The sequence below is a fragment of the Lagenorhynchus albirostris genome, chromosome 1 (genome assembly GCF_949774975.1).
Source record: "Lagenorhynchus albirostris chromosome 1, mLagAlb1.1, whole genome shotgun sequence".
Classification (NCBI taxonomy): Eukaryota; Metazoa; Chordata; class Mammalia; order Artiodactyla; family Delphinidae; genus Lagenorhynchus; species Lagenorhynchus albirostris.
The window spans coordinates 115,419,123-115,439,957 of NC_083095.1; the positions used below are offsets into that span (position 1 = coordinate 115,419,123).

The window sequence follows — 20,835 nt, forward strand, 5'->3', positions numbered from 1 at the left end:
CACATCCTTTCATCCAACGATTCCACTTTAAAAATTTATAGTAAGGAAGTGAAACTGTTTATTGGAGAATTATTTTTAACAGCAAAAAATTAAAATCTTTATGTCCAACAATGGAAAAATGGTTAAATAAAAGATTACCATGCAACCACTAATATGTTTTTGAGAAATATCCAGTGACACATTCCTAGTAGAATGTTCAGTGAAAAAAGAGAAATACGCATCTGTGTATATAGTTTGGTTCTGACTGATATAATCTACACTGTTTGAAGGGGGGAAAAAATCAAAATACAGTATGTACACTTCTCTCTTTCTAAACTTTCCCAACAAAATACATATTATTTCAAAATACAAACAGGAAGGTTTTGCTTATTTTGTGCTTATAAATTAAGGGACAAATAAGTTTTAAGAATTTTGGTTTACTACTAACTTTTCTATTGACATCAGTTTGTCCATGGGAAGTTATAGAAACAAAATATGGGTGAAGGGAGTCAAAGTGAATAAGCTTCCAGTTATAAAATAAATAAATTATGGGGATGTGAAGTTCAGCATGGTGACTAAAGTTAATAATGCTGTACTGCATATGTGAAAGTTACTAAGAGAGATCTTAAAATTTCTCATCACAAGAAAAAAATTCTGTAACGACGTATGGTGACGGACTTTAACGAGACTTACTGTGGTGATCATTTCACAATATATACAAATATTGAATCATTATGCTGTACATCTGAAACAAATATGCTGTATGTCAGCTACACCTCAATAAAAAATTTTTTCTTAATTTAAAAAGACATAAGCCTTCCTCACCACACCCTGCACGCATTGCAGATCTGTGACTAAATAAATGATTGTTGCTGTTTTAAAAAAAAAAGAAGTTGTTATGGAAATGGGTATCGAAGTAACCCAAGCCACTCAAAGAATTTGAAGCCTAACAGACAGATATTTGCATTTGAGCCTTAACGTGCAACATTTAAAAAAAAAAAATCTGTGATGCCATCTAACTCAATTGTAACCAAGCACAATCTTGCTTCAAGATATTTTCTTCAAATATTTACACTTAAAAAAATGGATAATATTCACCTACGTTTTCTAAAACAGTTCTTTAACAGAAGTACAAAGTTAATACTGTTAAACACTTTCCTAGGAAATAACTCTGGCTAATGTAAGCACCACAGTTTCAGGGAGCAGGCACACATTATTCAACAATACCTGGTAGACTTCCTGAGTGGTGCAGTGGATGAGAATCCACCTGCCAATGCAGGGGACATGGGTTCGATCCCTGGTCTGGGAATACCCCACATGTTGGCGAAGCAACTAAGCCCATGAGCCACAACTACTGAGCCTGCGTGCTGCAATCACTGAAGCCTGTGTGCCTAGAGCCCGTGGCTCCACAACCAGAGAAGCCACCACAAGGAGAAGCCTGCGCACCGCAACAAAGAGTAGCCCCCACTCGCCACAACTACAGAACGCCTGTGCGCAGCAGGGAAGACCCAATGCAGCCAAAAATAAATTTTAAAAACAACAAAAAAAACAGTAACTGGTTAAAATAATTATCCAACATGGAATTTTTAAAGTCTCCTAAAACTGTTCAGAAAGATATCAAACACAACAGTAAGGGCAGAATGGGTGCTAGACTGGGATCCAGAAAATCCGCACATTTATTTAGCTACAAAACCTTGGGCAAGTCACTTCTGAACTTGAAGTTATTCACCCTTCACACCTAAAACACAAGCCACAGTCATATTTTAAATATACTTGCACTTCACGGTTCACTGCATGTATTAAATCAAGTAGTTGTCACAAAGACCTTATACCCCATTTTATAAGTAGGTAAACTAAGGTTAGGTGTGGTTATGCAAGGTTCCCAATACAGCCCCACTTATTATTGATGGAGCTGTAATTAGAAGTTGGGTCTAATTACAAAGCCTATGCCCTTAAGCTGTATCACACTGACTTTTTAAATGATAACAATATATCCCCACTACCTGAAACAGATTTGAAAGAGACACTGAAGTATAGAGATGTTACACATGAAAAAGTAAATATACACATACATACAAAACATGACATAAAATGAAAAACTATAATTAAAAGCAGTGGCTTCCAAAATTCACAGTAAATAATTTCCTTACATAGAGTCCTCAATTCATTCCAGAATATATGTCATTCTTATCTGTGCACATTAGAATCACCTCGAGAGCTTTTTAAAATATATTACTTCCAAGACCCATCCACCCAGACCAACTGACAAAATTTCGCCTTTTAAAAACTCCCCAAGATCTGGAACTATCAATTGAGGTGTTTTGATTTAAAAACTATGCCCACAGAAGTAAAACATTTTGAGTTAGAAAAAGCTCTAGTTTCTAACTTTTATAACACCAAAGATATCACCCCTCATTTTATTTTTTTTCTCCCTGGGTCCAATGTTGGAAAGATTTTTATCTATCAAACTGAATTAAATAATAAAGTTTCTTTTTCCGGTTTTCTATCCTTCCAAATGCCAAACAGCTTACAATACGCATGAGAAACCTACCAAGTTAATTTGATTCCACTAATAACAAAGAATCTTTACATTTTGGGTAGCTTACCATCTTAGGATCCAAGACTGAGAATCAGCAGTCTGGGTAAAATTATCTCTCATTTTAGAAATGAAGAAAATGAGGCTCAGAGAGGTTTTGCCAATGCTTTAGTTAAGAACAAGGCAGAATCAGCATTCAAGTCTCTTGCTTCAATCTTAAGTTATTTAAACTACTAGTCCAGGGCTCATATCAATATTATTATTTCAAAATGCTAAAACTACAGAAAAGATTTGGGGGGGCATGGTATTTGCCCAAAGATACTCTTATTTTTTATGATATGTGACCTCTTCAAAATATAAGTGGGGGCAGAGTTTATTTCGCCATAGATTTTTCTTTTCATGTAAATAAAATTTAATTTAATAAGTCTTCTATGAAAGATACACCTCAAATATCAATTTTTAGTGGTAACAAATATGTAGATTACCTTATAGTAATATGATATAAAGTGAAGGAAAAATGGATTAGTCATACCAAAAATATCTGGATTCAATTCTGGTTTTGAAATTGAATATTTGCAAGAAAATTTATAGATGCTTTGGTAGTTGTTTCACTTATTGTAAAAAGAACAAACATTTTAGGGGAAATTTACTATTTCTGTAAGGCCAATGCCAAATAGCTTATGAAGCATGAAAAAATCCACTGAGTTAATTCAATTCCAGTAGCAAAGAATCTTCACATTTTGGGTAACTTTTTGTTTTAGTACTCTAACTCCTTGGTTTCAGAACCCCTCTACACATTGAAAAATTACTGAGGACCCAAAAGAATTTTTATTTAGGTAGGTTATATCTACTGATATTTACCATATTAGAGATTAAAACAGAGAAATTTTAAAAATATTTATTAATTTCATTTTAAACAATAATAAATCCATTACAGATTAACATAAATAACATTTTGTAAAAAATGGCTTATCTCGCAAACACAAAAAATCAGTGAAAATAGTGGCACTGTTTTACATTTCTGCAAATCTCTTTAATGTCTAGATTAATCAAAAACTGCTATACTCTCATACCTGCTTTGGCTTTCATTCTGTTAAAATATGTTGTTTCGGTTGAAGAATATACAATACCAAAACTCAACAGTTGGTATTTTCTTTCTTTTTTTTTTTTTTTTTGTGGTACACGGGCCTCTCACTGTTGTGGCCTCTCCCGTTGTGGACGCGCAGGCTCAGCGGCCATGGCTCACGGTCCCAGCCGCTCCGCGGCATGTGGGATCTTCCCAGACCGGGGCACGAACCCATGTCCCCTGCATCGGCAGGCGAACTCTCAACCACTGCGCCATCAGGGAAGCCAGACAGTTGGTATTCTCTTAAAGGTTTGTTGCAATGTGAAATCTCACTCCTTATCACTGAGTTTTTTGAACTTTGTTACATTAAAATCTATTAGCCTTATCTTGCACTTTGAATGAATTTTATCCATGCATGATTTTATTACATCATACATTAGTTATTTAGAAAATATTGATTTCTTTGAATTACGCACGTCTTCCAAACGTTGAAAAATTACACAATATCAAAAAATCATATTTATTAATACCGCCACCCACCAGAAAAGATTTTACGTACTGGGAAGCTGTCAAGATCATGATGGCAGGTTCAAGTTGTTCAAAATTCTAACTTTGCTTAATAGCTCAAATTTCATCGGTGGCAAGAAATACCACCAGTTCTTTTCCTTGAAGTGGCAGGTGCACTTTGTTCAATTTTGAGGAACTGTCTACCAAACAGCAAAGACTGAAAAACTCATGTGTGGCAGACTTTAAAGTAGCTTCCATGATCCCCACGCCCTGGTATTCATGTCCTGTGTGATTCCCTCTCTTGGAGTGTGTGCAAGACACGTGACTTGTTTCTGACAGAATATAGCAAAAGTGACAGAATGTACATGATTTTTTGTATGTGATTACATTACATAAGGCTGTAATGCCATCCTGCTAAGGATTCTCTCTTCCTTGTGTACTTTGAGGAAGTAAGAAGCCATGTTGGAAAGACCCACCTGGCAAGGAGCCAGCCAAAAGCCACTAAAATTCTGAGACTCTCAATATGACAACCCTTAAGGAACCGAATGGTACCAATAAGCATGAGAACTTGGAAGCAGATACTTCCTGAGTTGAGCTTCAGATGAGACTGCAAGCTCAGAGCCCACACCTTGAATGAAGCCTTGAGGGACTATGAAGATATGACCTGACTCCTGACCCACAAAATCTGTGAGATAATAAAAGTAGGTGTTTTTAAACCATTAAGTTAATAGTAGTATAAACCATGGTTTGTCAGTCATCCTTTCAAGTTAAAAATGGTCTTCTGGGTAGTTTAGCTCACAATTTAATCACACTAGTGCTTTTCCTCAAGATAATCATCACACCTCAGACACAGTAATACTTTATGCACACCACCCATTTCATCACACAAAATATTTTAAAAGACACATGTATTCAAGGGTAGAGAGTTAATAAAATTAATAACGTTTTAATTCTTCATCAAGGGAACGGAGTATGACTGGAATAATTTTTATTGTGAGTGCAGGGTGGTGACTAATACAAAAACTACTATTCATACTAAGGAACCAGCAGTTTACCCACCACTGCTTTTGCATCATCAGTGCAAATGTCAACACAGTGAAAAAAGCAAATAGTGTCTTTGTGTTATTGTGACAATACTGTTGATCCAAAACCTATAAAAGAGTCTTACAGGAACCCCAGGGGACTGAAGACTACACTTTGAAAACTTTCACACTAAGGCAATGCTTCCATTTTTTTTAGAAGTATACATTTACGTACAATACACATGCATGTATATACAAATACAAATAAACTACGGATTAGTCTGGATTGAAATCCCAGATCTATCATTTGCCAGCTGTGTGACCCTGAGTGAATTATTTAAATTATTAAATTTAATATTTAATTATTTAAATTCACTGTGAGCCTCAGTTTCCTCAACTATAAAACAGAGAAAAATAATAGTGCCTACTTCATAGGAACATTTAAGAATTAAATGAGATTAATTCATGTACAGCATTTAGCACAAAGCCTTGCACATATTAACAACTCAATAAATATTAACTATTAGTTTTTGTTAAGAGTTATTTAAACTAACTAAACTATGACGGTATGTTTTCAGAATAAAAAGCTCCAGTAGCCTCTTAGCAATTTTCCCAATTAAGAACTAAGAACATTTGGCCCAATTTACAATCTGAAATAGTTTGCCATTATGCAATATTCATTACTAATTATACTTTTATTCATGTTTTGATAGCACAGTTTTCAATACTGTACCTATTTAATTTAAGCATATTACCTAATTTAAAAACAGGCTGAGTAGTTTGTTACTGCAATTATTATTTGGGTACCAGTTGAGCTATCATAGAGAAGGTGACATTTTCTGATGCTGATTATGATTCCATTAGATGATTACCCATGGTAGTACAGAATTTTAACTAGGCATTGTTGATACTGATAAATAATATCCAATGTATCCCTCAGCTGGCTGTGTAGTTTCAGAAACACTTACAGGTTTAGACAAAGGCTGAACAATAACAGAACTATCTGAAGATCTAGATTCAGGATGAAAATTTACTGGCGAGGCAGGCACTGGATTTGATGTTGGGTTCGTGTAGTGTTGACTTGTAGGCTTGAATGCAGCAGTAATACCTGTATTTTAAAATTATACAACACATTGAATATATTTCTATATAATCAATGATGTCAAAATACTTCACTTTAAAACAAAAATAGTACAATAATACTGTACCTCGGCTGAGTGCACCATTCTTTATTCCCCTTGAATATGAGCTGGGGTTTACTCTATTCAAAATATCTATAAAAGATTACATTTATTTTAAAATTCATTGTTTGAATGATATATATATTAAGATAATAGAAATCATACACTGAAAACAAACAGATTCTTAGAAGGAGAATACAAGTTAACGCTGACTTATGAATATAGTTAATTTTAAACGTATATATCTTTATCTACTAAAGAAATAAGATTATGCATCTTAATTATCTTATAAAATAAGAACAATCTTTCTAACTGTAACTCAAAATCCAAAAGCCAGAAGTTAAAGATTGATAAATATGACTAAATAAAAGTCAAACCTTCTGCATGGCAAAGAAATAGTCATATAATTGGCAAAAAATTTCTAAAAATATATTCATATACAACTATAATTGAAGTATATATCTTTCTTTGAGTGATGAAAGGGCTATACATACACTCAAGTTCCTATTACTCAAAATCAAACCCTGTCTAACATCCATATCCAATTCACACCCTTATAAGCCCTGAAGTATCATTATAAGGGATCTCACTGGATTATCTGCACCGTTACTGAGTCCTAAAGGGAAACTATCAGAGAATACAGACTGCAGTGAACACACAGTTTACCAGAATATCTTACAACTTAAGGGGCTTCAAATTTATCACTATACCAGAAGTCAGAGCATAATATGACTTTCAGGATCAGTTTAAAGTTCCTAATTGCAGTTTAAAGTTCCTAATTACAGGTTTTTCAGTAATCAAACTAAAATTTAGAAGAGTAAGGATTGCCTGAAATTGTTGGTTAGAAAAAGGTAAAAGCACAAACACCAGAACTCATATAAATTTCCTTTTTTCCCCTCGTAGTAGAAAGGAACCAGCTCCCATAAAATAATTCTATAAAGCAAAGGGCCATATAAAAGTAGGACTGTTTTCTGAAAATGGCAATGCAGTGCTCTATACCTAAGTACTAGAGATGTCTTAAAGGAGAAAAATCTGCTCAAGCAACTTGACCCCATTTTCATTCAGAAATTCAAGATTAAGTATTTACTCAAACTATCAAAGAACTACTGCTAAAGTCCTTTTGGTGTTTGTATTCTACAAAAGTTCGTACCTTCCTTTCTGGCAACTGTATATAAACATTTAGCTCATACTCCATATGTTAAAGTATTTTATGGCTTATACATAAACAGCAATAAAATCATTTAAATTGTGCATCTTAAGAGTACACAAAAGAAATTCTTCCTGGTCAATCCCCTTCTGACAGAATTATTTTAAAACTAATATATGTTATTCCAGTTGAATACTGTTAACAGTCATCTACAATCAATATAAATTCAACTTAAATCTTAACTGTCATCTTTTCAATAAGAGAACTTGAGTAACAATTTTGCAATATGGTAATATTCCAGTATAAAATAATCACAGTGGCAAGAAACAGTAATTAAGAGAATATATAATTATGTTCCACTATCATCAAGAAGCATGCCATCACGCCTAGTTCAATTTATAATCGAAGTGGCACTCCACTTAGAACCTCTAGGAGTTATTATCAATCTGCCACAAAAAAATGCTACTGAGAATTCAATTGGTTAAGCTATTCTTCCTCTAATAAAACTGACTAAAAATGCCATTCCAAGTTTAGAGGCAACAGAAGGAAGAGCCAGGCCTTCAGAAAATTTAAAAGTAGTCTCTTAATTACACTTCTACGCACTAACTTGGTAAGAAAACACTAGTATGCTGGTTACATTCTTTCGTAAATTCTCCTGACTTAAACAAGCAAATAAACATGTAAATGCAGTGGGAAGGGATCTATTTTCTCTTTCTCTCCTGAAATTTGTACATTATTTCTCTGTACTTCCATACATTTTTGAGTGGACGTTTTAACAAGTGTCGTTTGTCTTTAACATTGTAACAATGTCAAATCGAGTTACTCTAACTGAAATCATTCACTGCCTATATATTCTGTAGCTACGTATAGATGACACTGCAATGAGGCAGTTGCTTAGATGTAAGAACCCCTACCTGAGACTAACCCAAACTTATTAGTGTATTCTGACATTTTAAGCAAAATATTCTAAACTCTTCTGTTTCTCAGTTTAAAAGAGGAAAAAAGAAAATGAACAAAAATATAAATAGGTTTACCTGGCTCCACTAAAAATTATGATTTCTAATATGAAAAGACCTCCAGTGTCACCAGCTAATCTTAGTCCGTTTCTTTTTCTCACATCTGATATTTTAACCTCTTACCTCCTTCCTTAAGTCCCCAATCAAAACCCTGACTCTGAAATTCTTACTGACCTCCCACCCAATCTGTCATCCCTAACTCCCTACAGAGGAACAAGAACTTAATACCTATAAAACAGTTCACAAGTTTTTCTATTAGAAACAGTATCTTACAAAACTGGGCTTCACTAAAAGTAAATGCTCACTTGAAATTGCTGGTTTTGAACTTGATATCTCTCCAACAAAGATCGGCTCATCATCATCATCATCATCAACCTCTTTTACTTTCTTCTGCCATGGTTCCAACTCTTCTTCTTCACATTCCATAAAGAGTTCTGCCATTTTTGATTTATCTAATTTTCAAAAGGAGAGAAGCAAACCTTATTTTCAAAAAGAAAAATAAATACATTTTTTGTAATACATAGTATGATATTTAAGATCTACTTTAATAATCCTAATAGCAATTTCTGAATTCATATTTATAGTTAGTACATGGTAGCAACAATGAGAAACCCAGAGCTCACTCTCTAAGATATAAACTAGTAAGATTTAGATAAAGAGATGATAGATAGGTAGACAGATAGATAGACAGATGGATGATAGTTGACAGTAGTTCTTTACAGTGGACAGAAAATTTGGAAACAAAGTCAGTTTCAGTCATATGCCTAGAATATGATTATATCTTCAAAAAAAGATTGCACCTAACCATTATCCAAAAAAGAAAAATGTACTAACAAAAGGCAGATAAACTAAGAATAAGAGGCAACAGGTGGGAGATATAACAGAAAAACTGAATCAAATTCAGGAATGCCAGGTACACAGCAAAGCAGGGATGAGGTGCTAGGCTAAAATAAAAGAACAAAGTGAGGCTTATTCCAATCCGGGAAAATTAGACATTTCCCACCTGAAGAAACAGACCAAAGAACATACAGTAAATATCACCACCCTAGAAGTCCTGACCAAGCACAGACCTCCTAGGAAACATTTCAGTGCCTCAGTAATAGACAACCAATTAGCACCAGAAATTTTCGGAAAACCTCGTCTTTCAGACCAAAATCAATAAAACAGATAAAGAGTCCTAAGGAAAAGAGATAATGCAAAAAGCAAGACAAATACTAGAAAAAATATAATTAGCATTTTTAGAGATATGAGACAAAAAAGGATGTTATAAAAAGTAATGTTCAGAAACAAAAATAGAACTAAAAATACGATAGCCAAATTTTTAAATTCAGTTAAAAAAAACAAAATGTCCTCAAAGGTGGAACTACGAGAGAAAAAAAAAATTTATATATACATACATACGTACACACACACAAGTATATATGTAAACAAAACAGAGAACACAGGTTGTTAGAAAATCAATTTCAAAAGTACAACACTCACCTAATAAAATTTATAGAACGAGAATAGAGAAAAAGCAGGGGGTAGGTTATCAAAGAAATAATGTAAGAAAATTTCCTAGATCAGAAGACAAAAATCTCTTGGTTGAAAGATCCCACTAATACTCAGTACAACAATCAAGAAAAAAGTTATATCAAGACATATAATTACCAAATTTCAGAACAAAAAAGATAAAGAGAATATCCTCAGATCTGTAGGGGTTAGGGGGCAGAAACAGATCATATAGAAAAGATCAAGAGTAATAAGAACAGAAACTAAAAGACAGTAAGGTAATACTTATAAAATTCTTACCAGAATTATTTTTCAATTTAGAATTCAAACTTTTCATCAAGTGTGAGAGTAAGGACCAGCAACATCACACAAGATTTACTTCCCAGGCACCCTTTCTCAGGAAGCTACTATACAATCCACCAAAACATGAGACTCAGTCAAGAAAGAGGAAGACACAGGATGAAGAAAACATGGCATTCACCACAATACAAAGTCCCAGAACAACAGAAGTTCAGTAGGCCTAGAGAACAACCAGTCCAGACTAATTCAGGAGAACAGTAACTTCAGGAGCAATGTCTCTAGGAGGCCAAAGAAAAGATGATTAAAGTATAAACTTTTAGACTACCTGACAAGTTTTACAGTATAAAAACCTGAATTGAGAGGCTCTTGAGAGTGTGAGAAGATTTAGCTATAGACTTCAATACAAGTTAGCAAATTAAAAAACATGAAAAGTATTAATTGCTGGGTACACCAGAAGAAAGAAAAAAAATAAAAAGAAATGTATCCTCTCATATGCTATTCTATGTATAATGGCATATTAATAGCATATTACCATGCTTGTCAGTGAACAGTATTTATATGGTCACCATAATGAAAATATCAAATACAGATTTGATTTTTTATGTTGGGAGATACTTAGAGGGAAGGAAGGCATAGCTGTAAGAAAGCATACATCCTCATGATAAACATCATTAGAAAATGGTTAAAACTGACTATGCAACAGACAGCACACATATATATATATGTGCATAAGCACTCTTCAAGAAACTGAGGTTAAATCCCTTAAAGCCTTTTTAGGTTGTTTGATTTTTTAAAACTATGTATATATATTACTTTAAGCTGAGGTGGAGGAGAAAAAGGAAGAGTAAGAGGAGGGGAGGAAGGAAAAAAGAGAAACAGTACTGAAGGTCTAAACTAAAGTAACAGCAATGGAGATGGATACAAGTGATGCTTAACTAGATATATAAAGAGGGCATATATAGCTATATACCATATATATATATATATATATATATATATATGAATGGGACTGTGTGGGCGCTAATCCACTATGACCAGTTTCCTTAAAGGAAGAGCAGATCAGGGGACTTCCCTGGTGGTCCAGTGTGTAAGACTCTGCGCTCCCAACGCAGGGGGTCCAGGTTTGATCCCTGGTCAGGGAACTAGATCCCACATGTATGCCACAACTAAGAAGTCCATATGCTGCAACTAAGATCCCATGTGCCTCAACTAAGACCTGGCACAGCCAAAATTAATTAATTATTTTTAAAAAAGAAAGAAGAATAGCAGATCAGGACACAGATACACGTATTAAGGAAAGACACCCTGAAGACATAGGAAGCAGATGACCACCTATAAGCCAAGGAGAGAGGCCTGGAACAGATCCTTCCCTCACGACCCTCAAAAGGAACTAACCCTACCAACACCTTGATCTTAGACTTCTAGGCTCCAGAATTGTGAGCAAATAAACTTCTGTCATTTAAGCCATCTAGTCTATGATACTTTGTCATGGCAGCCCTACCAAACTCATGCAGAAGACAAAGATCTTCCTTACTCTTTTTAGCACGGTACTGCCATTGTCAATATATACAGGATATATTGTTGAGAAAAAAATTACTGAAGATACGTAACAGCTTTACAATTTTTTTAGAAATAATTAATTTTTGTCTATGCATAATTTTTGTCTATGCATAAAAATTTTGTCTATGCATAAAATAATTAATTTTTGTCTATGCATAAAAAAATTACTGAAGATACGTAACAGCTTTACAATTTTTTTAGAAATAATTAATTTTTGTCTATGCATAAAAGAAACATACATGACTATGTATACCAAACTAATAATAGTAGCAATCACCAGGCACAGAGAGAAATCATTTCATTTCTACTTTACTCATATTTTAATTCACATTATTTGTTTTTATGTGAGCATTTGCTTCCTTAACAATTTTAAGTGTTGTTGTTTTTAAGGAAATGTGCCTACCTCTCATCCTTTCTCCTGACGCAAAGTTATTGGTACAAAAGCCACATACACTAGTATCAGTAGTGGCAGTAACACTTACTTTTTGGCTGAAAAGCGTTGTCGCCAATCAAGTTGAAGAGCTGACTTTCTGTAAATTGTCATTTAAGTACTGACACAAGACATCAGTCAATTTTATGAGTCACTTTAAGTAAAGCCAAATATTGAAATGTGAAACTTGGGGTTTAGAAATTCTTGGATCTAATTTTGATCATCATGTGACTCCACACAAGGCAGCAAGTTATCTCTTTTCCTTCCTATAAAATGAAGATACCTAGTATTAAAGTGGATTTCATTAAATTAAATATACACATACTTAATCATTTTTCCTATAAAAAGCTCAATTTTTAAATTTGATAAGTTTAACATAAACATTTAACTTACTCTACATAACTGGTTCTTTCTTGAATGAACCCAAATTTAATAACTGAAATGGTGATTCTATTAAGCTCTTACTATTTAAAGAAGTCTGAAATTATTAAATTACAAATACTTTTTTAAAAGCATCCTTGTGTAAAAATGAATAATCGCGTCATAATGTACTATTTTAATAAATCTGAATTTTTCAGATGCTAAGTGACATTAATCTTTAACTGTTACCTATTCTTCACATTCCATAATACAACATAATCTTAAATAAGTTTTAGTTTATATTTCTCTGGGTTTTTTAATCAATGAAACTTAAAAGGAAAAAATTAATTGGATATAGTACTTCATCATAGATTAATTCATTCAAAAAATAACTATTCAAACTAATCATACTCATTGCTTTCTGTATGTAAGGTAATGTACAAAGTTCTAGGGAAAAAACAAAGATAAATAAGTCACAGTATTTGCCTTCAAAAATTTATAATAAATATGTTTATAATTCAAAACAAATGCTTTTAGAATAAACATATAAAAATTTGAATTGGGGCTTCCCTGGTGGCGCAGGGGTTAAGAATCCTCCTGCCAACGCAGGGGACATGGGTTCGAGCCCTGGTCTGGGAAGATCCCACATACCGCGGAGCAACTAAGCTCGTGCACCACAACTAGTGAAGCCCGCGTGCCTAGAGTCCGTGCTCCGCAACAAGAGAAGCCACCACGAGAAGCCCACGCACAACAAAGAGTAGCCCCCATTTGGTGCCACTAGAGAAAGCCCGCACGCAGCAACAAAGACCCAACTTGGCCATAAATAAATAAAATCTATTTTTAAAAAATTGAATTGCCTTATTTAAAACAAGAATTTGCTTTCTGGATTCCCACACATACAATAGCAAAAATTTTTTTAAATATACAAAAATTTTTAAAACTGCTTTACTTATAAAGGAAAAAAGTAAAAAATTAGATGGCAGACACCTAAAATATTAAGATACACAGCTAATACAATCTTCACATTCCTCTTTATTCTCAGGCTGACAAAAGCTAGTTTTCCTGCTTTTTAATTTCCAAGTTATTTGGATTGAATTAGTCCACAGGAAAGAAAAATTATTATTTTAATCTCAGAAGTTATTGCTACAAATGTTTAAATTACTATTACAAGAGACTCTAGTGAATATTGTGTTCAACTAAATTCACCAAGTTATGAGGTCTCTTTAACTCAATTATTTGAATAGTTGTAGCTTGCCCCTAAACTAACATCAGCAGTACTTAAGCAGATACATGACAATTCTTGCTCAACATTAAGGACCTCCTAGTACCAAGAATACAGAATATTCTCTAAGAGCCTTAATTACACAGCTTATGAGACTCACATATAACATTTTTGTTAAGTGATCATATAAATATCATTTAGCAAAACTTTAAAATTAGTACTCAATTTACAAATATTCAATTAATAAATGACCTGTCCATATGAACAAGATATCCGCTGCCTATGACTATAAAGATGACTTTAAGATAACCTACTTCAGAAGCCTGAGGATCATAGTAGCTACTTAGGAACCTCAACTGACACACTAGCAAACACACTAAAAAGCTGGCAATTAGAACTGTAATTCAGCCAAAAGCTGCACTGTGTAACACAGTAGCCACTAGCCACAGGTGACTATTTAAGTTTAATTAAAACTAAATAAAATTTAAAACTCAGTTCCTCAGTTTCCCTAACCACATTGCAAATGTTCAAAGTCACATGTGGCTGGTGGCTACTGCATTTGACAGTGCAGCTACAGAACATTTCTACTGGACAATGCTGGTCTAAAGAGTCATTGCCTTATTTCATTCTGGTTAATAAACAAACACTTTAATGGATTCCTTTGGCATGTCAGCCACTGGAACACGCCAAAACTATCACGGTCAAAATCTCTCAAGTCACCACTTCAGAATTTTAGTGGTAAGGCATGGAATTCAGCTGCCAGTGCAGTGAAATATCCAACGAAGGTATGCAGTGGGGATCTCAAAGCTCCAAAAGGTTTCAACAGCTTCTGCAGCTCAGAGGTGGCTCCAAAACAGCCAGAAGAAGAGAATACACTACACTTCAGCTACTGACTCAGGTAGAAATTATATGACCATGTTTAATATGATTGTTTCTAAATGAATTCCAAGTAAATGACTTACAAGACTTTTTTATATTATAACTCATTGACTTTTGGAGACTGCTCACATAAAAAATTATAATTTCTACTTTATTATTTTTTGTTTCAGATTTTATATATCTAAAATTAAACTATATCTTAAGGATTTTTTCCTACAAAAAATTTAAGTCAAAGGAAATGTGAGGTCTAAATTTTAAACGGTTTGAAAATTTTACTTTTAGCCATTGATAGATACCACCTGATGCAATGTCACTGTGTTAAATAATAAAAGTAATGCATTTAGTCCTATACACTCTCTGGTAAGGGGGAAATTAAGCCATTCCACAATCCACAGCTGTGGAGTCTACACATAAAAAGAGTACTAGGCTAGAAGCCAGAAGAAGCAAGTCATAGCCCCAGCACTGGCACAACTTTCAGTCAAGTTACCTTACAATTCTGGGTCTCAGCTCTTAGTTCAGTTGTATTATCTCTAAGGTTTAATTCAGCTTTTTATACTTTAATGTATACTTTAAACATTTATTAACCATAAACAGTAAAATTTGGTGAAGAATAATAGGTTCAAACTCTGACTCAACTACTTATTAACTGTATGACCTTGGCCAAGTTAGTTAATCTCTGTGCTTTGCCTACACACACACACACACACACACACGTATATATGCATATATATGCATATATATATATAAAACTTAATTCACAGAGTTATAATGGAGATTAAATGATAATATACATAAAGCACATAGCTCAATGCCTGGCACACAGAAATCACTGAATAAATCTTAACCACTTTTAACTCTGGGCTAAATCCCATTTTAAAGAACTCTAAAAACAGATCACAATTTCATTATTATACTGAAATTTATAAGCTAGCTATCAGCTGAGCATTTAGAAATCATTTTGTCTTACAGGATCTTCATTACAGTAGATCCCTCATAATAAAAGTTTAGCTTTATAAATAAACCTTCTGGAATGTGGCTGTCTAATCTATCCTGCGATATTTTCATCTTTTAAAAAAGCATTTATAAACTAGTTAAAACACTCAGTAACATATAAAATGTTAAACCCTCATATGCACATAACACACACCTATAATTTATCAACACTTAAATTATACACTCTACTACTCTTATAGAATAAAATAAGTATCTAATTCAAAATTACCAACATATAAAAATTAACACTTGGATAAAGTGTCTTATACCATTTCCATTTTTAAAAAAGCACTTTCATTATATATGCATCCCCATAATTTAATTCTAAAAAAATCATTTTTAAAAATGAGTAGATGGTAAATAGAATACAAAAGTGAATGTGAAGAATAAGGTAAATGGTTAAGTTCTCCATCTAACCAGACCCCAAAAGTTAGAGTTATTCGAAAAAATAATCCAAGAAATCACATTATGAAGTTAATCTTTGGGGTTTTTTTTCATCATAAAAAATGACATTGGGGCTTCCCTGGTGGCGCAGTGGTTGAGAGTGCGCTTGCCGATGCAGGGGACGCGGGTTCATGCCCCGGTCCGGGAAGATCCCACATGCCGCGGAGCGGCTGGACCCGTGAGCCATGGCCGCTGAGCCTACGCGTCCGGAGCCTGTGCTCCGCAACAGGAGAGGCCACAACAATGAGAGGCCCGCGTAACGCAAAAAAAAAAAAAAAAAATTATGTTTTAATTGGGGGTTACATTACTAACCAAGAAGTTGGCAACAACAAAACCAGATATGATTAACTTAACATAAAAGGGAAAATGTGAGAGGACGTCCCTTGCGGTCCAGTGGTTAAGACTTCGCCTTCCAATGCAGGGGGTGTGGGTTCAACCCCTGGTCGGGGAGCTAAGATCCCACATGTCTTGGGGCCAAAAAAACCAAAAACATAAAACAAAAGAAGTATTGTAACAAATTCAATAAATATTTTTAAAAATGGTCCACATCAAAAAAAAAAGGGAAAATGTGAAACAGAAATTAATATAATCATTTCAAACGGTGAAAATTTATATTCAAAATAACACATAAAAATAAAGTTCAACTAACATAAATTTAGTCTAAGATTAACATGCTAGGTATAAGAAACATTAAACCTTTAACAATTTTGTTTATATACTTAGAAGAGTTCTTCAGAGGAATGATTTGGATGACACAGGGTCATGGAACATTGTTCAAAAAAGTCTGATTTATCACTTTTCTCCTCTCACAAATTTCACAAGAAATCAGGCATTCAAATCATCCCACTGACTTAAAGCTTTGGGTTATGTTCTATTTCATTTTATAAATAATTCTTTAGTCTTTGTCATTAACGTCATACTGAAATGGAGGTCTATAATTTTAGAATTCTAATCCCAAACGAATAGAGCTCTAAGGATTCGAAGTGGGTTCTTAACTATGAGTAACAATCTAATATTTCCAACCCTGGTTTTATGATCGCTCAAGAATTTCCACTATCTCAAGGAGATACTAAAAATTAATTTTAATTTAATGTTCATTATCTTAAAAGCATACGGTCTTTTGAAGAAGAAGAGTCATGTTTAACATTCCAGTTTTTTATCACTTAGTATCCATCACCTACTGATTCCATCGTGGAAATTAATTTTAACAGGATTAGAAAAGCAGAGAATGATCACGTCTACTTTGACATTCTAAGACAAGTCACGCAAATAGAAACCTTAAATCATAAGATAAACCTGTATATAATTGAAAGAGAGACCCACAGAAATTTGATTTCATAAAATTCAGGTATTTAAATTTGAAATTTTATAAATAACTTATAATTTTTATTTAAAAACATTAAGTAGATGAAATTTTAAATCAGTATTTCCTCCTTTTATGGCTTTTGTTTTATTGTTAGAAAACTAAACATCTATCTTTTTCAGAATCAGTCTAGTTGTTACTGTTAAAAACCACAGACTTATTCTTGAAAATTGCACATTCTAACCACACAAAATGTACAACTAAAAACATCTGATCACTAGCAGCTAAAATACTGCAGACAAAATACTGGGGAATTACAGAAACTCTAGAAGATATTTCATCAAATCTCACCCAATTTCTGAAAGACTCTAATTTTTATTTGAAGTAGAACATTGCCTTCTGGAAATGGTCACTTCAAGAAAGGGAGAAAACGACCTTAAAAAGGGAGAGTATGGATATTACATAGTTTTATTTTTAAAATAAACCAAAAATTTCAAATGTCATTTTAAAAAAAGATGATTGGACTTCCCTGGTGGCGCAGTGGTTGAGAGTCCGCCTGCCGATGCAGGGGACATGGGTTCGTGCCCCGGTCCGGGAAGATCCCACATGCCGCGGAGCGGCTAGGCCCGTGAGCCATGGCCGCTAAGCCTGCGCGTCCGGAGCCTGTGCTCCGCAACGGGAGAGGCCACAACAGTGAAAGGGCCGCGTACGGCAAAATAAAAAAAAAAAAAGATTCATTCAGGAATCTTAAGAGAAAGACGCAAACAGAGAAGGGGAAGGGTTGGGAGTCAGCCTTGAAAGAAGTGGCCTACAATGAGATCAGAACAAGGATAGGGAAAATCCAGGCCTTGAAAGAGGCTGCCCTAGCTACTTCCAAGAATAAGGCTTAAAAAGCAATTAGGCCAGCTTCTCCTGTCCACCTCCTAATTTACAGAAAAAACTTCATTCTCTGAAGGTAGGTAATCAAAGAATTAACACTTTAATTCTCTGAAATTAGAAGAAATCCAGAATTCCTTAAAGCCTATAGGAGATCAACATATGCCACTTCAGCAATTAAGAAGCAGGAAACACAGAAAGAGCTCTCTGCCCTCCTCCTATCTGTCTAAAAGCAGGACATACATTTCCCATTGTGAAGGTCTTCCCCTTTCCCTCTCCCATTCCAGGAGGAGGAAAAACTACCATTATCACTGGAGACAGAAAGTCGGCATCGAGATGGGGCTGCACAAACAAACCTTACTAAAATAGCCCTAATCTTCCATTAGTTTCCCCCATATGTGTACATTCCCTCAATTTACCACTCCTAGAAGCCCAAACCTCTTTTCCTTTGACCTGCCACTCTCCCGAAATTTACCATCTTTTGAAAAAATGGTATATAAGCCCCCATGTCTAACCACCTCATTAGTCTTCGTTTTTTTCGATGAACACCTCCATTAACGTAAAAGTTAAATTAACATCAAATAAAATTTGTACACCTTTTCTCCTATTAATCTGTCTTTCATCAACTTAATTTGCAGATCCCAGGCACTTAACCTAAGAGGATAAAGGAAAAGGGCTCTTTTACCTCCACTACAAGTGAAAGCCAATTCTCCAAGTTAGTGAGCTCAGATTTTCGAAAAACAATAAAAATACTTCATAATACAAATAATTAAAAGTTTAAAAAGATAATACACTTAACCATTTTCTATCTAACGCAAGGCACAATCCTCAAAGAAAAAAGTCCCTACCTCAAGAAACTATCTGGTAGGGGGATTATGATAAATATATAAATATCATACGAAACAGGGCATGGTAGCTGCAATAATAAAAATTGGAATGTCCAATGACAGATGAATGGATAAAGATGTGATACATATATACAATGGAATATTACTCAGCCATAAAAAGGAAAGAAACTAGGTCATTTGTAGAGATGTGGATGGTCTGTCATACAGAGTGAAGTAAGTCAGAAAGAGAAAAACAAATATTGTACGTTAATGCATATAGGTGGAATCTAGAAAAATGGTACAGATGAACCTATTTCCAGGGCAGGGATAGAGACGCAGATGTAGAGAATGGACATGTGGACACAGGGGGGAAGGGGGGGGATAAATTGGGAGATTAGGATTGACATATATACACTACCATGTATAAAACAGATAGCTAGTGGGAACCTGCCATATAGCAGAGGGAGCTCAGCTCGGTGCTCTGTGATGACCTGGATGGGTGGGATGGCGTGGGGAGGGATGTCCAAGAGGGAGGGGATATATGTATACATACAGCTGATTCACTTCGTTGTACAGCAGAAACTAACACAACATTGTAAAGCAATTATACTCCAAAAAAGATAACAAAAATAAAAATTGGAAATGCTATAGCAGAGGTTCATGACAAGGTGCTGAGGAAACCACAGAAATAAGAACTGTGCAAAATTCTGTGCACACATACATTTTCTGGGGCATCAAACTGTTATAAGGTTTATGAACCAAAAAGGCTAAGAATCTCTAGGTCAGGGGTTGAAAAAAAGTAATCACATCTAGCTGGAGGATTTGGAAATGCCCCACCATGGGAGAAACATACCCCTTAATCTCTAAAGGAAAGATGTTTTCATTAGTGTTTTTTTTAAAGTAAAAATACTCATTAAATGGGGACTCAAACATACAGAAGTGTGTAGAGTAAAAAGTATGAATCCTTATTCCTTCCCCTGCCCTACCCCCAGTCCCACACATCAGAGTTTGCTATGTGATGCAGTGGATAATAATACTGATTGAAGATACAGATACGGTTATGGTTCAGGAATAAGAAAGGCATTCCAATGTCTTATATATCTTAACAAAGGGCAATATTCACAGCAATAATTTGGATAAAGACCATACTGTGTACAGATTACATTTATAGATGAGTAAATAGTATAATGCATGTTAAATAACAAAAGAGACTTTCAAAAGATCTCAACAAAGTAGGATGAATGGTAAAATCTAGCATAAAATTAGTTTTGTATTTGCTCAAAAACCAAAATTTACAAAAAATATAAATTGAAGATATACTATTTATCAGTTTTAGTTACCAGAGAGGCAGTAAGTCCAAAGTTCATTCATTTAAAAAGTACATCTAGGGACTTCCCTGGCAGTCCAGTGGTTAAGACTTCGCCTTGCAATGCAGGGGGTGAGGGTTCAATCCCTGGTCAGGGAGCTAGGATCTCACATGCCTCAGGGCCAAAAAACCAAAACAAAAAACAGAAGCAATATCATAACAAATTCAATAAAGACTTTAAAAGTGGTTCACATCCAAAAATAAAAAGTACATAAACATGCACTATGTGCCAGACATCGTGCCAGGCAGGAATACAATGACGGTCAAAAATTAAGACACAGGTCTTGCACTCATGAACCTTACAGTCTAGAGACAGAGACAAACACTCAT

General features: G+C 34.4%; 1 protein-coding gene across 3 annotated transcripts in view; it reads right to left on the reverse strand.

Annotated features, from left to right (window-relative positions):
* The window catches only part of ZNF280D (zinc finger protein 280D), a 106,821-nt gene extending 86,213 nt beyond the window's left edge, over positions 1-20,608 (reverse strand). The window contains exons 1-4 of one of the 3 annotated variants that reach the window (XM_060150587.1): positions 20,480-20,599; positions 8,760-8,906; positions 6,319-6,384; positions 6,079-6,218 (exon numbers count right to left, since the gene is read on the reverse strand). In XM_060150587.1, coding sequence (XP_060006570.1) covers positions 6,079-6,218; positions 6,319-6,384; positions 8,760-8,906; positions 20,480-20,510 — 384 coding nt within the window. In that variant the 5' untranslated portion in view covers positions 20,511-20,599. Of the gene's footprint in view, positions 1-6,078; positions 6,219-6,318; positions 6,385-8,759; positions 8,907-20,479 lie in introns of all 3 variants that reach the window. The other 2 variants (XM_060150604.1, XM_060150595.1) reach the window with 2 other exon arrangements.
* Between the last annotated feature and the right edge of the window lie 227 nt (positions 20,609-20,835).